This window comes from Rhizopus microsporus (assembly GCF_002708625.1).
Source record: "Rhizopus microsporus ATCC 52813 unplaced genomic scaffold scaffold_6, whole genome shotgun sequence".
Lineage (NCBI taxonomy): Eukaryota > Fungi > Mucoromycota > Mucoromycetes > Mucorales > Rhizopodaceae > Rhizopus > Rhizopus microsporus.
Window position 1 is genome coordinate 804,971 of NW_019671921.1, and position 14,009 is coordinate 818,979.

Consider the following 14,009-nt stretch of genomic DNA (forward strand, 5'->3'; position numbering starts at 1 on the left):
CGGTTTCAATACGACATCTCAATTTGGAAATACAGTATATCCATGGATGTCAAGGCTGGTACTACGAAAATATTCTTGGTAACGGCGAATTTACATTTCATACAACATGGATTTTGTTCTCACCATTGGATGCATTTATTTTCGATCACAGGCGAGTTTACTTTCCGGAAAGACTGTATATCTACGAAGTGAAGTCCTACTCAAGTTGCAAACGGCCGTGTGCAGAGAAAAAAGGGAACAAGAAAAGGGAGAGGGAGTTGGCAATCAGATGCAGCTCAGCAGTTACCTTCTTCATTGCTGGCTTTCCGTGTTAAAGGAAAGTTGAAGTTAAGATGCTGTTGAAGCAGAGCTCTTCCATCGTACTTGCATGTTCAGTTAGTTGGTATAGGCCCTCCTGTTGTGTAGCTTTTTTAAATTCAAAGCAGTTTTTAAATGCTGAATCTGGTAATGTGGCTATTTCAAATTCAATATTTGCGGCTGCCTCAGAATCAAAAATGGCCAAGAGGCGCATTCTTTTTCAAAATCCAAAGAATACAGTTGAAAATTCTCTGCTTGATCTTGTGCATTCTTGAAAGGTTTCGCAAGGCGTTTGTCAGGAATGACAGAGGGAGATATATGAACTTTACCCAACTCGCAGCGCTTCCATCTCTTCTGCCATAGCCTTCACATAGCTTTTGCAACATGACTTCCTTTGTGTCGTATTTGACCATGTCTAGCACTAATCTTTACGTGTAAGATTGTATTTGACTTAATTACATGTACCTTAATTAGTACTCTGACCTCTTTTAAGATAATCTAATTTCTTTTTGCTATAAAATCATCCTCTCATTTCTAATAAAAGAATAAAACAGAGACTCATCACTTCTTTGCTTTTATTCTTACACATTTACACGAGTACTAATAGTAATAGCAAAATTACTACCAATACCTCACTTCATATTATCCGATAGAGATAAAAAAATAAATATCATCAAAGCTTCCGATAAGATGATTATACTTATTATGGAGCTTAGTGGTAACCTGATTAGGTTTTATGAAATAGCAGGTGACAGTAACATAACATCTGCAATTGATCTTCTTGCTCGGTTTCTGAATTGACCAGCTTTTAGATGATTCATCTTCTGTATGTATACCAGCACGGCTCTTATAGGCTCCAAATCAATGGCATATGTACTTAACCCTTCAAATGATGTTACACGCTTCGGCATAGGTTGGCCTTCTTTGTTTAAAGTAGACATATCACCGCTTGTCTTATCCCTATACATTCAGCATACTGCATGATGGACAGGGGAGCTATCAATAATATTCTTCCAAGGGCTAATATCAACAGTAATTTCTCTAGGAAAGTGCGGGCATTATTCTAAAACTAAGCTCTCAGCCATAATCACTTTGATGAAAAAGTACTACTTCAAGAATTTAAGTTCAGAAAAGGGGCAATACCAACAAGGCGCTTACGTCATTGGTCAGTTGCGCAGGGTGTGCTTACGGTGCGCTTAAAGAACAGTCGGAATTTTCCCACCAAATGAAAAAGATTTTTTTTTGTTCTTGGTCTCCTTTAGGCTATTTTTTTCTTTTTGCTTTTTTCAAACAAACGGTTCTTATTGGGAGATAGTATTGTCCTATCATATCCATTCTAACTTTTTGACAGGTTCCGCGCGCATAATATGATGAATACTCAACCAGCACAAGGTGGAAATATTATTTACAGAGGTACAAATGGCGAAGTCATCATAACCCAAACCCAACCACCACCGCAACCCCAACCACCAGTGGTGGAAGAAGAGCCCTTATATGTAAATGCTAAACAGTATCACCGTATTCTTAAACGACGTGCTGCTAGATTAAAACTTGAAGAGATGCACAAATTGGAAAGAACAAGAAAACCATATCTTCACGAAAGTAGACACAAGCATGCTATGCGTCGTCCAAGAGGTCCTGGTGGCAGGTTCCTAAGTAAGTCTCTTATGAAAGGGGGAAAAATAAAAGTATAAGTTATATTAATATAATATATAGCTGCTGCTGAAATTGCTGAATTACAAAAAGCCGGAAAATTACCTACAAACAACAGCAACAACAGCAACAGCAATAACAGCAACAATACGAATGAAAGCAACAACAACAGCAATAACAACTATCATCAAGTCAACGGTAACCATAGCAGCGCAAATGGAAACACCATTTCAACAGAAGATATGAAAAACCAAAACCCATCATCAAGTTTAACCAACGAATTCCATCAATAAGAATAAATTCTATTTTTTTTTCTTTATTTTATTCATAAATAAAGTCATGGTATCTTATCATTTCCTTGGACGCTCATCAGAATCAAAATTTAATAAAGGCTTTACATGCCGGCCATGTAATTCTCTTGAATGGTGCTTTTCTGGTGTATCATCCAATTGAAGCAACGTATTATTTGATGGCAAAGGTACAGCATCATGTAATTTCTTTGTCGTTGGCTTTCTTCGTAGCGACATGTGTCTACGATGGTTGTTTTCAGTGGCATGCTCAGATGAAGTCAATTCTCTGACGCTCTTTGATCTCATCATCTTTGTAGGCGTCGTGTTAGTTTCCTTTTCCTTTTGGTCAAGTAAAGATCCCTTGGCAAACTTGACTCGATCGTCGATCTGAATCAGTGTGTTATTCTCCTCTGCTTGAGCCTGTTGTGACGATTGTTGTTGTGGTTGAGTTTGTTGTTGTTGCTGCTGCTGCTGCTGTTGTTGTTGTTGTTGCTGTCTAAGTGGCAACTGTTCTGCCTCTTCCTCTTTGGCGAGGAGTGAACCCTTGGCAAACGTAGGAGGATCAGAGCAGTCAATGAGTGGACCCTCCTTATTTTTCTTTGTCGTTGGATTTCGACTCAAACCTCTGGGGCTTGATGTCTCCTTGTCCTCAAGTCGACGAGTGGATTCGCTACGAGACATGGTGGGTATTGCCTTGGTTGATTTCTGTCTGCGTAAAGTGTTGATACAATCGTCTGTCGTCTTCTTTTCTTCATGAACGATAGGAGCCAAAGGATTAACTACCCGGTTCGGATGATATTGATAATGAATAGTATTCTATAATATCTGTTATTATAAACTAATTTGTCTTGTCTGTGGTTTACCTTGGCACATCTTATACTCAATACCCACTTCTTCATCTCTTCTTGATCTTCGGTAGCGACGAATCGAATATAATCATCTTCTTTTTCAAAGATACTGGCTCTGTCCTGTGCTCGAATAGCAAACACATATGGTGTAGGACTGATCTTTAATGGCTGCAGTAAAGTGTAAACGTCATAAGAAGCGAGGTGACACAAGATAGAAGAAGAAGCTCCCTTTGAAAGCGAATTAGCATCTGATATTTTGCCCATCAAAAGATTGTGTATACCTTATCTTTAGCATGATGTATAGCATTATCTTTGATAAAACAGAATCTCTTTTGCCACTTTCCTTTCTTATACTCTATGGATAGCCAACCATACATGGGCGAGATCATTTTCTGAAAGATGGTCTATGGAAAGAGAGTATTTAAACACTCATCTACCTCTTTCTTTAAGATTTCATTACCTCAGATGTTAATGTATAGTGATATGAGTATCTCTTGACGAGAAGAGCATTATTACTATCAGGCTCCCAAGCACTGATGATGTCTAGCACTATTTCCCATTCTCTAATAGGGCGTTCTATCATACTATATGGTTATTTTTCTTGTTAATACATACACCTCAGTTCGCATTACCAACACGGTGACTGTTTGCAATTTCAAAAATGGTCCAGTCGTTGGCGTGATCGATCAAACCCTTCTTCTTCAAATACTGTATCACCATAGCCGATGTCAACAAGTTGGTAAGCTGTACGACTTTATGAGTACTTGCATCATCAATGTATATTCTTGTCGTCAATGCTTTTACAGTCTGAATTCGTCCAGCATTACTGTTCATCTCTGAAGTTGACGGTGAAGTGACCTGTAGTGTGTGTCTAAAAGGTTATAAAAACAAATTTGGTTTCCTTAGTTACCCTTATTACCTCAGATCGATGAGAGTGATTTTCAGTGTGAAAAGGATTCTGCTGTGCTTGACCATCCAACACAGCCCATACTCTCTGTATGGACGATTTGAGCTCGTCATCGTCCTTTTGAGCATTAAAGTTATCCGGTATAGGAGGTACTGGAGGGATTGCATTTGGATCGTCATGGACAAACGCCTTCTTCATATTGGTATTGCTCGTACTTCTAACTAAACCTCTTACTGACTTTGAATGGCTCAACATCACCTTTTCTCCCGGTTGACGACGAATGATGGCTGTAGCTGAACGTTGAAGCATGCTTCCAATAGTAACGTTATCATCACGAGAATCATCGTCATCGTCTAGATCGTATTTATATTTGCCGTTCCTTATAGGTTTCCTTTCTTTAAAAGATATATAAGTAAAAAAAAATCATCATAGTATCAAGCGTTTTTTTCTCTTTTGATTCTTTCTTTACCAAGATTGGAATCTGTCAATGTTTGACTATTGTTCATATTCTACATACAATACAAAAAAAAAAAAAAATGAATGAAAAAAAGACATGGAGTTTTTCTTTTATTTACCAGTGTAAAATCATGCACTTGCTTCTCTAAGTCACGGAGCATATGGTCTATTTGGTTTGTCATTCGTAAAGAAAAAAAAAGAAAGAAAGTCGAAAGAAAGGCAAAGAAGGGAAGAAAGAGAAGAAAAGAAAAATATATAAAAAAGGAGAAGGGAACAGAAAGAGATGAAATGCTGCTATGCCTAAATATTTCGTGTGACATTGTTCTTTTTTAATTTTTTCTCTATTTTTTCTATTTTTAGGTGACTCCGACTTTCTTTGTTTCCAGGGCAGCCATCTTTTTAATTCAATGAGCACGCGTATATATGTGTGTGTAGTTAGTCTATTAAAGCCTTGAGGAAAGTTTATTTTAACTATGCGCCTGTAGCTTTAAAAAAGGCGACTGTATAATATACATGCTATATGTAGGTTATTCTTTCAATTAAGGTTCTCGTTACTGCATTATGCTTAGCTCTTGTGAGGTACAAACAATAGCCGATTTAAATTGAATCAGGGTGTGTGTATGTGCACGTTGCTTTGAGGATAAACTTCATAGCGCGATGAGACGCTTTTTGAACTTGAAAGATACGATGAGCCACCATGACTGGACAACTTTTGCTATGTTTACTACAACTAAGCTTGGTATATGTAGCTAAGCTGCTTGAGGACAAAGAGAGACATAGATCTTGGTACAACCTTACTTTGCTATGTGTCCCTTTATTTTCACCTCAGGTTATCTTGTCTCTCTTTAACTTGTCTACTGGTTATTTTATCTATATGGTCACTGTTACAGGATACCAGGCTATCTATATACTTTCTTTTATTTGGAGAAAGAGATAGAATGAATAGAACAAACAGACACCGAGAATTCTTGACCCAAGTGCTTGTAGTATATTATTTTATTAAAGCCTCCATTATTACATGGAAGATGCTTGTTTGACGACATTAACTATTTGAAAAGAATGTATCCTAAACTGAAGTTGGTGATCAATTAAATAAATGTATTTGACATTTAACACAAGTATCCTTCTCTACTGCCAAGGGTTTGCTCAGCATTTAGATCATTATTTATCTTGTACTTCTAGAGAAATTCTGTACTTTCTTACTACATTTCTTACATATTGCACAAAGGGGTCTTTTTTTAAGCTAACAATAGCTTGTAGTATTCATACATAATTAGACAAAGTATAACATTTGGCATAAAGCGAGGTGTGGTTATAAATATGTTTCTGTGGGCTGATCTTAATATGATACTCCCTTATTTCACATTTCTGCTTCTTTTCCCCTTTTTTTAATTTTGCCTAATTTAATTGACTGGTCTTGGCGTATTGCCTGCAAAGTAAATTTGACATTTCACTCTTACTTTATTTGTTAAACAATGTAAAATAAGATACTAAAATAACCCTTTTGCCTACAGTCTCCAATATTACACTGCTGTTTTTCATACAGTTGAAACAAGATGCGTCATTTTTTCTATTGCCATAGCTTATTCATTTTGTTTAAAATAAAGAGAAACAACATACTATATTAAGCTTACCGGCACATTCATCTTTTTGAAGACATTATTCGCTTGAGCGTTATTATTATTATTATTGTTGTTGTCTTGGGTATTTTGATAAATTTGTAATGGGTTTTCCAAGTCTAGGATCGTTGCAGGATCCAATGACGGTGTATCTTGTTGAACGGTCGTCTCTGTCTTTCTTTCCACCACACTCACTGGATTCACCGGTTTACTCTTTTCGAGTTTGAGTTCATCCAACAGGTTCTGACATTCTTCCATACGCGTCTTTACAGTATGCGGTTTACGCAACTGACCAAGTGTCGGCTCTGTCTGTTTCTCTAGTTGCTCGAATTTTTGTTTGGCTGCCTCTATTTTTCGTTGTATAGCTCGTGCTTCTTCAGCAATGGACTTTATTTCATACTTGATTCTAGGCATGGATTTTATGACAGAGTTGGAAAGTTGATCGAATTGACGAGAAGTACTTTCACCAGTCATTTGAAGCTTTGTCACAAGCATTGATGTCATTTCCTTTATTTCATCTTCTGTTTTCTCTAAAGGTTTTGTATTTGATGGTTTCAAGACTGAATTAATCCATACTTTTGCATCAAATTCAGAATTAGAGAAATCTGTCACGTCGATGGAGAGTTGTGAAGTCATTGCTTAAAACAATAAAATAAATATAATCTTCTCTGTGTGGTTATTTCTCAAGACAATTCCACACTCAGAGCATATATAAGTTTTGCTACAGTTAAACAGGGACATTTTTTGGCTTTCACAGTTTGATCTATCTTTTATTAAAGATTATGCTCTGTTCTAAATATATCCCATGCTTGATTTAGTGTAGTAAATATGCCACTGGCAAGTAAACGTTGTTCAACCGTTGCATTGGCAGGGAGCTATCATCGTATTAGTGTTTGTCTCTCTCTTTCTCTCTTTTTGTCTTTCTTATACCTTATCTGGATGAACTTTTGCAATAGCCTTCATATAGGTTACTTTACACTTTTTAGGCTCTAATAGTTCACCCACTGTCACTCCTTTCCACTGAATATCTGACCACAATATAAGCTCTAATGAAGCCAACAGACTTCTCAGATTCTGTTCCTTCCCATTTTTCCAAGCAATAAGTTGTGCATTCACTTTGTCTTCTTTTGCCAGCCGTTCTGCTTCTTCTGCTTCTCTCTTCTTTTCTCTTTCTCTCATCTCTCGTACTGCCTTACTTGCGTTAATTTCATCCATATTGGCCTGTGGTTGAGGTTGTTTTGGCATAAACATAGTAAAGTCAATATCAGGGAATGCCGTCGATGACTCCTTTGAAGGTTTCCATATGGGGCTATGCGTACCATCATTTTGCGTTTTACCCTCCTTTTTCGCTTGTATCGCGTCTTGACATCTTTGAATACCCTGGTTGACAATCGCGGTACGAGGAACGCCACTGATGCGTGCATATTCCTCGTAGACATGAATGGCAGCATCATAAAGTCCTAAGCCTTCCAATGCACACGCTTTTCTATGTAGTGCTTTTAGCCATTGTGATTTCCAAGAGCTGACACCATCTATCAGAACAGCATTCGTCGCTACATTCTTGCTTGCTAACTGAATGGCTGTGGAGCAGTCATCGAGACAGGCTTGATACTTTCCAAGCTTTAATCGTGTCGCTGCTCGATTGTTACTCAAAAGAACAATGGCACTATGATGAGCGGGCAAAGAGGCAATGGCTAGTGAATAGGATGATTCAGCTTCAATAAAAAGACCCTTATTGAAATAGTAGTTTCCTTCTTTTCTTTGTTTCTCAGCATAACTCGTATCCACTGTCTGACTATTTCTCTTTAATTCGTTCAAATATTCTTTTCGACGTCTTTCTTGTTCCTGTTTCCATGCCTCTTCGCTCGATATACCTATGTCTTCTTCCTCAGATGATACAGCTCCTGGATCAAGTGGTACCTGTTGATCACTTGTTGTTGTGCTTTGAACAAGTATATCCAATACATCTTGTAGGCTCGCATTGGTTGAACATGTAGCAAGTGCTGCTTTACAAGCGTCCAGAGCGAACCCCATTTCTACCAGTTGGGCTAATATCAGATCTTTATGTGTTGATGGTTCCTGTACAGTCATTAAAAAAATGAGAGAATGAAAAAAAAAAAAAAAGGTTATGCATAAAAAGGAATGATCGACTTACAGCGGAATTTGTAAAATTGTTTCCTGAATGTGTGGGTGTCTGCTGTGTGCTTCCATTCATTCTTTCCTTGTTTGAAAATGACTAAAGGATACAAGGTTAGTTTAAATAAGCTCTTCGTGTGCGTATGTGTGTGTGTATTGATTTACTGTCGCTCTGGGCCTTGTGTTAAAATTAGTATCTCTATAATATATATTAGACATTGAATACAATAAAAGCTTATAGATACATTACGCTTTAGGGGAATAGGATGGTGTATTATTATTACTATGGTATTTTGTTGAAGGAGGATCAAAACTGGTGTTGCTATATTGACTGCTTGGAGAAGGACTGTATGTGTACTGATGCCTTGGCCGAGGAGAAGTGAATCTGGGACGAGGATTGAGCTCATCTCTTATGTACATGTTGGTGGGCGTTGTAAATATAGGTATCGCGTCATCGCTTTCCTCAGGGGAAGCATAATGTCGCTTGCATTCTGTAGAAACATATTCTGCTTTTGTTGAACGAGGTGGTTTCTTTGGTACACTTGCTGAACTTTTATTATCTGGTGTGCTATAACCTGAACTTTGGCTCATAAAGAAAATAAAGAGAAAAATAAAATAAAGAAATAAAGAGAGAGCAAAGGGCTGAAAGATACAATCAGAAAGGGCGACGGAGTTTCACAATGTCTCGCCAAGAGCAACAAGTTGATACAGTGTGACTATTGAATTACTAAAAGTTAGATCAAAGGGCAGTAATAGAAATAACCCCCTTTCAGGGTTCAAATGTGACAATAAATTGCATATATGCTTTTTATTAAATGCTAATTCTATTAGATATACTACACATAAATAGTTTAGATGAGATGTGATATACAAAAATGATGTCAGTCAATAACTTGAATTCTTCCATGGAATTCATTAGCCAACCACTCTCTTGCTTGGGAACTCACTCCTTCATGAAGATGTTGCAGGCATAGTAATTCTAATTCCTGAAGATCTCGCTTCCAATTAACAAGACAAGTTGAACCACACAAGGATTCAAGTCGTATCCAGTTATGAAATCCGATATCCCACACCTTTAATTTACGTAAACCTTGTGAGATAATCGTTATCGCTCTGGGACCTTCTGTTGCATTAAAGCATGCAGCTGTTCGTAACTGCTGTAGGCGGGGTAGGGTAGACACGAGTAAATGGGCTAGTGAGATATTTGGCCAGTTGACAGCAAAGGATATGTTTAAACTAGTCAGTTTGCAAGAAAGAGGTGTAAATAATGAAAAACTTTTCGTATTGAGTAAAGAATGGGCAGTGGTAACTTTGATGTGATGTTGAGATATGAGTAAATCAGTAATCACTGTCTCCAGGTAACTCGATCGCTCATCTTTTGTATCCAAGTCTTCAGACGTACAATCATCCACGCTAGCATCAGGCGGAGAGTAAACATAGTAATCTACACTCTCTTCTTCTACTCCTTCTTCTTCAGTGTCATATTCCCACCATTCTTCTACTTCTTCTACAACCCTCTGCCTATGTTCCTCTACTCTCCAATACGCCTTACAAAGCTTGGCAAATGATACTCGAGCATCTTCAAGACAAAGATCAGTATAGTCAAAGGAAATAAAAGAGTCAAACAAAATGGAATCCAATCCGTCTATTGAACTAATATGCTGAAGTAATGTCTGTTTGACAGCTACAGGTAGATATGGAATCAACTCGCTCCAGCCATTTCTTTTGGTTGTCATGCATCTTGCAGCTTGACAAGCACATTGGTTGAGTAAACTACTATCACCCACTGCTACAATCTTTTTTCGATTTTCCTTCAGGCTCTTTACTGATTCCATTTGTTCTCGCTGCACCTCTCTTGCGTTCGTTCTCCATGACGGTGGTGGAGGAGGACCAGCTGTGAGGGGTAAACGTACATTGTTGTTGTTGTCTTGTTGATTAGTTTCGGACTGATACCTTACAACGCCAGAAACGAGGCTGCTGTCTGATTGGGGATCGTTGCGACTGCGCCTCTGTCTATTTTGCTCTGCTCGCTGCTGTTCAATTCGTAACCGTCTAATCTTGTCAGTGACTGATTCCGCAGTTGAAGTAGACGATGGTCTGTATGTATCTTTATTAAACGACGAGTTTTCATAGGATTTTAGTTTTGCTTTCCATTGTCGACCTTTTGTCATTTGCAAAAAGACTTTGGCAAAATGAAAAAGAAAGAAAGCGAAGTAAACTGAGTTTAAATAGTCAAGCATTGACAGCTCGTCTCATTTGTTCGTCCCATCCACACGCTTGAGCTTGGTTCAATTCAATGCACAACACACAAGTCGAACGATTATATAAAAACCTCTCTTTTGTAAAAGTACTAAAGTAGATGTAAAAATCAATCCTGGTTTTTATATTTAGTAAAGTGACATCTATGTATATGTGTGTGTAAAAATGAAATTATCGAATAAACTTGAAGTAAACCCAGGCAGCGAGTAAAGCCAAGGGAATGAGGATACGAAGAGGACTAGGAATGCATGTTAAAAAGAGTGTAAAGATAGATTGTACGATGACTTACTTTCCCTGAGCACCAGAAGTAGCGAATTGTTCAGCTTGTTTGGCTACCTTGATAGGCTTGGACTATACGTAATATTAATATGTTTTCTGTATTTATGAAATGAACTTACAGCAGGGTCGACATCACCAATATAGTATTTCTTCAAGATGTCACGAGCATCTTCAGAATGACCAACATCTTCAAAGGGTCCAGTAGCATCCTTTGCACCTTCGTCAATCAAAACCTCTTCACCACCGGGATGCTATAACGAGATGAATAAATGACACTTTCTAATAGTTTACTTACTCACCTCATCTTGGAACTTTGTGATGTCATAAACTTTACCATCAATGATCATCCAGAGATCATTTCTGTTGTTGTGTTTGGCAACTTCTTCATAAGAGTAAAGTTTGACAGACATGTGAACTAATTAGTACAAGAAAAAAAGGAAAGAAAGAAAAAAAATTGACGCCATTAAAAAATAATTTTTATTTTTATGTGAAAGGGGGAACAAACAGAAGGAAGATCGCTGTGATTTATTCCGCTGTCTTTTCAAAGCCTGCATGATTCATTACTTTTTTTAAGGATTATATGCATACATGTATGTATATATATTTATGGTCAATATTCCATGCTATGGAGCTTCTTTGGGACGGTACCTATGTTGTCACTTTACAACTTCACACTACCAAAGTCTAACCTAAGACTGTCCAGCTCACTCTCTCTGATATAAAATTCGATGTCATCCTAATTACATGTGTTCTTGCACCTTTGTTGATCAAACTGACAGCATAAAAGTAGAATAAAGCAATAACAACATTTCTTTTTTATCTTTCTTCTTCTTGAAAAGAGACAATTCAAGATGGTAACTTCATAAACTCATGTTTAGTTTGACGCTACACATTGAAAAGCTTCGTTGGGCGGCATCATAGGTAATGGGTAGAAGTAGCGCTGTAGAATTAGTCTAACTTTTGGCGTATTTTTGAGTGCAACAAGTGTTTGTCTACTGTATTCACTTGCTATTTAAATAAGCCATTGTTCAAAAAGATGAAACTAAACCACCAAAAACAAATAAAAAAAGAAAATTAAAAAACTCGCGAAGTTCATCCATTCAAACCACTACACTTAGCTCCAGCAGTAGCAATACAGTAAAAGGCTTAGCTTCCTCCAATTATGAAGCTTTAACTTTGGCTTTTAACGAGATGCATGAAAAAAGGAAATGGAAACTTGCAGACAACATTTATGCAGAAGATATCCTTTGGATACGCAAAACTATCAAGAAAAGTAATAATCGTTATATTTTAATCGAAGCGACTACGAACTTAATCAGTGTTAAGGGCACCAAGTTAAAAGATAGATATGGAGAGTGTTGGAACTAAATCACAAGTGAGAATAAAAAAAGCACTACTAGCACTTCTGGAAAAGATTGCTTATTTGGTAAGAGAATCATTTTGCTTCTGTCACAGCTTCTAAAAAAAAACTTGGAAAACATATGAAGAAATTGACTCCTATGTTTCTACGAAAACAGTTATATTTACTGAAAAAGTAGTGAATGATTATAACTCTGACTTTGATGATAATAGCAAAATATACCCTCCTCATTCATTGCAGTCGCCCACAAACGACCAATATATTACATGCTGTAATAAAATAAAAAATGTTTGTAATGGTTAAAAAGTGTAATTAAAGACAGTACTTTATACTTAGTTTCTTCAAGTATAAAGATATCACATTATACTTGGATACTAACAAGATTAGCCACGAGAAGGTGAAAGCATATCTAATACTAAAAATATTATTTATAATAACTAGAAGGCTAATGAATAAAAAATAGCGTATTGTTCATTTTATACTTACCGAGGCGTTAAGGACTACACTGCCATTATAGGCAGCGCATTAAATCCAGGGAACATCGTTAGTCTTTTGAAGAGGGGGAGGGCTTTCATTGCCGTGTTTTGACTTGTAAGCAAAGATACCATATATGTTTAATGCACTGTTCACATCGCGATTCCAAACCGCACCACAAGATTCACACTTGAGGACAGAGTGTACTCTTCGCTTTGATCCAGCGATGGAGATATTATTTAATTGATTCGTTTTGCACTTGTTACAGATCTGACTCGTTAAGTACTCGTCAACATAAGCAAATTTGGCTTCCCCATTAGATTGTTTGCATTTTCGTTTGATTTCTTCAGTAATACGTCTAGTAGGTGCAGCTCGTTTTCCTTTCATACTTGAACTAAAAGAGCCATTTCCGAACGCAATGATCCGCTTCCGTTGAGAGGAGTAAGGGAGATCAGTAGGAGGTAGAGGTACATGTTTGATTTTGTTTGGGTTTTGGTTTTTAGCGCCAACTGTGCTTGATTTGTCATATTTCTTGCTGTTGTCAAAGAGTCTTTTAACAATTTCTTGAGTTCCTTTTTGCTTGTTGATATAAATCTTGAACTTTAACTTTTGAGGTTTGTTCCATACACAGCGTTGTTAAAATACGTACCATATAAGAGAGCGGCATACCATTTGCCTTGACAATAGTAGTCATGGATTCTTTGATAGTTGTGTAGACGTGTAGAGGCAGCTAGTAAAAATGAGGTTAAATTCGCAGTTTTTAAAGTAGGTAATTCACTAATATACTTAAATTCGTCTAAATGATATTCTTGGTGCTCTTTTCGTCTTCTTGTAGCAAGATTGTAGCCATATAAATAATAGTATTCTTCCAAGCTTGTAGTTCGGATACGTTCATGTTCTGTAGAGTCAACTACAGTAAAGATAGTTGATATACCAGGATCAACATCCCAAATTTCTGCATCGTCAACTATATCAGCAAAATCCTTGGGCGTCTTTGGTTCTCTTCTAGTTTCATCTTGAACAACAGCAGTTTTCTTAAACATAAAGGATACAGCATAGCCATCAGTAGTGATCACATTTCTACAATGTCAGTGTTTTTTTAGCCCAAAAATAAAAGCCATGTAAGCATACGTGCACAAACTTCTTTGGACGTGAGATCAAGCTTTCAAATGCCTTGTAGCCTACTTTTGAAAAATCCGAGACATTAAAGTACCATAAAGTTAAGTCATTATCATTCTTTTGACCTGGCTTGATCTTGTTGTCACATTGTTTGACAAGCTTCCAGAAAGATTGGCATCAATCTGTATACTCTTGAAATCAATCTTATACAGGGCCTCACCAATTATGTATATCAATGTTTCTTTCTTTAAAAGCTTCTCTCTTTTGAGTTTACTCTTGAATACTGACCAAAATTGTTCAATAGGATTGAGC

The 14,009-nt window shown here is 37.1% G+C and overlaps 6 protein-coding genes across 6 annotated transcripts; 1 reads left to right on the forward strand and 5 right to left on the reverse strand.

The window, feature by feature from the left end:
- Nucleotides 1-1,667: 1,667 nt before the first annotated feature.
- RHIMIDRAFT_236712 (uncharacterized protein) lies at nt 1,668-2,243 on the forward strand (the record flags this gene model as incomplete). Its single annotated transcript, XM_023608624.1, has 2 exons — nt 1,668-1,953; nt 2,014-2,243. The coding sequence occupies 2 exons, from the start codon at nt 1,668-1,670 to the stop codon at nt 2,241-2,243; spliced, it is 516 nt and encodes a 171-aa protein (XP_023467365.1).
- A 19-nt stretch (nt 2,244-2,262) lies between these two features.
- RHIMIDRAFT_123104 (uncharacterized protein) lies at nt 2,263-3,631 on the reverse strand. The gene is made up of 3 exons (XM_023605433.1): nt 3,549-3,631; nt 3,104-3,492; nt 2,263-3,056 (listed from the first exon to the last, which is right to left on the reverse strand). The coding sequence occupies exons 2-3, from the start codon at nt 3,350-3,352 to the stop codon at nt 2,301-2,303; spliced, it is 1,005 nt and encodes a 334-aa protein (XP_023467366.1). The 5' UTR covers nt 3,353-3,492; nt 3,549-3,631; the 3' UTR covers nt 2,263-2,300.
- A 2,128-nt stretch (nt 3,632-5,759) lies between these two features.
- On the reverse strand, nt 5,760-6,706 carry RHIMIDRAFT_312802 (uncharacterized protein; the record flags this gene model as incomplete). Its single annotated transcript, XM_023614831.1, has 2 exons — nt 5,760-6,033; nt 6,086-6,706. The coding sequence occupies 2 exons, from the start codon at nt 6,704-6,706 to the stop codon at nt 6,022-6,024; spliced, it is 633 nt and encodes a 210-aa protein (XP_023467367.1). The 3' UTR covers nt 5,760-6,021.
- Nucleotides 6,707-6,790: 84 nt separating this feature from the next.
- On the reverse strand, nt 6,791-8,855 carry RHIMIDRAFT_280094 (uncharacterized protein). Its single transcript, XM_023612883.1, has 5 exons — nt 8,457-8,855; nt 8,372-8,405; nt 8,226-8,306; nt 7,001-8,149; nt 6,791-6,945 (listed from the first exon to the last, which is right to left on the reverse strand). Exons 1-5 carry the CDS (start codon nt 8,795-8,797, stop codon nt 6,844-6,846), a joined length of 1,707 nt encoding a protein of 568 aa, XP_023467368.1. The 5' UTR covers nt 8,798-8,855; the 3' UTR covers nt 6,791-6,843.
- A 149-nt stretch (nt 8,856-9,004) lies between these two features.
- RHIMIDRAFT_123127 (uncharacterized protein) lies at nt 9,005-10,708 on the reverse strand. The gene has a single exon (XM_023605435.1). The coding sequence runs from the start codon at nt 10,444-10,446 to the stop codon at nt 9,088-9,090; it is 1,359 nt and encodes a 452-aa protein (XP_023467369.1). The 5' UTR covers nt 10,447-10,708; the 3' UTR covers nt 9,005-9,087.
- RHIMIDRAFT_123123 (cytochrome b5) lies at nt 10,542-11,216 on the reverse strand. The gene is made up of 4 exons (XM_023605434.1): nt 11,044-11,216; nt 10,864-10,995; nt 10,755-10,816; nt 10,542-10,703 (listed from the first exon to the last, which is right to left on the reverse strand). The coding sequence occupies exons 1-4, from the start codon at nt 11,152-11,154 to the stop codon at nt 10,637-10,639; spliced, it is 372 nt and encodes a 123-aa protein (XP_023467370.1). The 5' UTR covers nt 11,155-11,216; the 3' UTR covers nt 10,542-10,636.
- Nucleotides 11,217-14,009: the final 2,793 nt, after the last annotated feature.

Excerpts from the sequence above, each read along its gene's own strand:
- RHIMIDRAFT_123127 (XM_023605435.1), bottom strand. The coding sequence starts at position 10,446 with ATGCTTGACTATTTAAACTCAGTTTACTTCGCTTTCTTTCTTTTTCAT.
- RHIMIDRAFT_123123 (XM_023605434.1), bottom strand. The coding sequence starts at position 11,154 with ATGTCTGTCAAACTTTACTCTTATGAAGAAGTTGCCAAACACAACAAC. Across the intron at positions 10,817-10,863 it reads TTGGTGATGTCGACCCTGCT|TCCAAGCCTATCAAGGTAGC; the intron begins GTAAGTTCATTT and ends TATTACGTATAG. Across the intron at positions 10,704-10,754 it reads ACTTCTGGTGCTCAGGGAAA|TCCTCTTCGTATCCTCATTC; the intron begins GTAAGTCATCGT and ends ATGCATTCCTAG.
- RHIMIDRAFT_123104 (XM_023605433.1), bottom strand. The coding sequence starts at position 3,352 with ATGGGCAAAATATCAGATGCTAATTCGCTTTCAAAGGGAGCTTCTTCT. Across the intron at positions 3,057-3,103 it reads TGAGTATAAGATGTGCCAAG|AATACTATTCATTATCAATA; the intron begins GTAAACCACAGA and ends CAGATATTATAG.
- RHIMIDRAFT_280094 (XM_023612883.1), bottom strand. The coding sequence starts at position 8,797 with ATGAGCCAAAGTTCAGGTTATAGCACACCAGATAATAAAAGTTCAGCA. Across the intron at positions 8,307-8,371 it reads ACACAAGGCCCAGAGCGACA|TCATTTTCAAACAAGGAAAG; the intron begins GTAAATCAATAC and ends TGTATCCTTTAG. Across the intron at positions 6,946-7,000 it reads CAAAAGTTCATCCAGATAAG|CTCCCTGCCAATGCAACGGT; the intron begins GTATAAGAAAGA and ends ATACGATGATAG.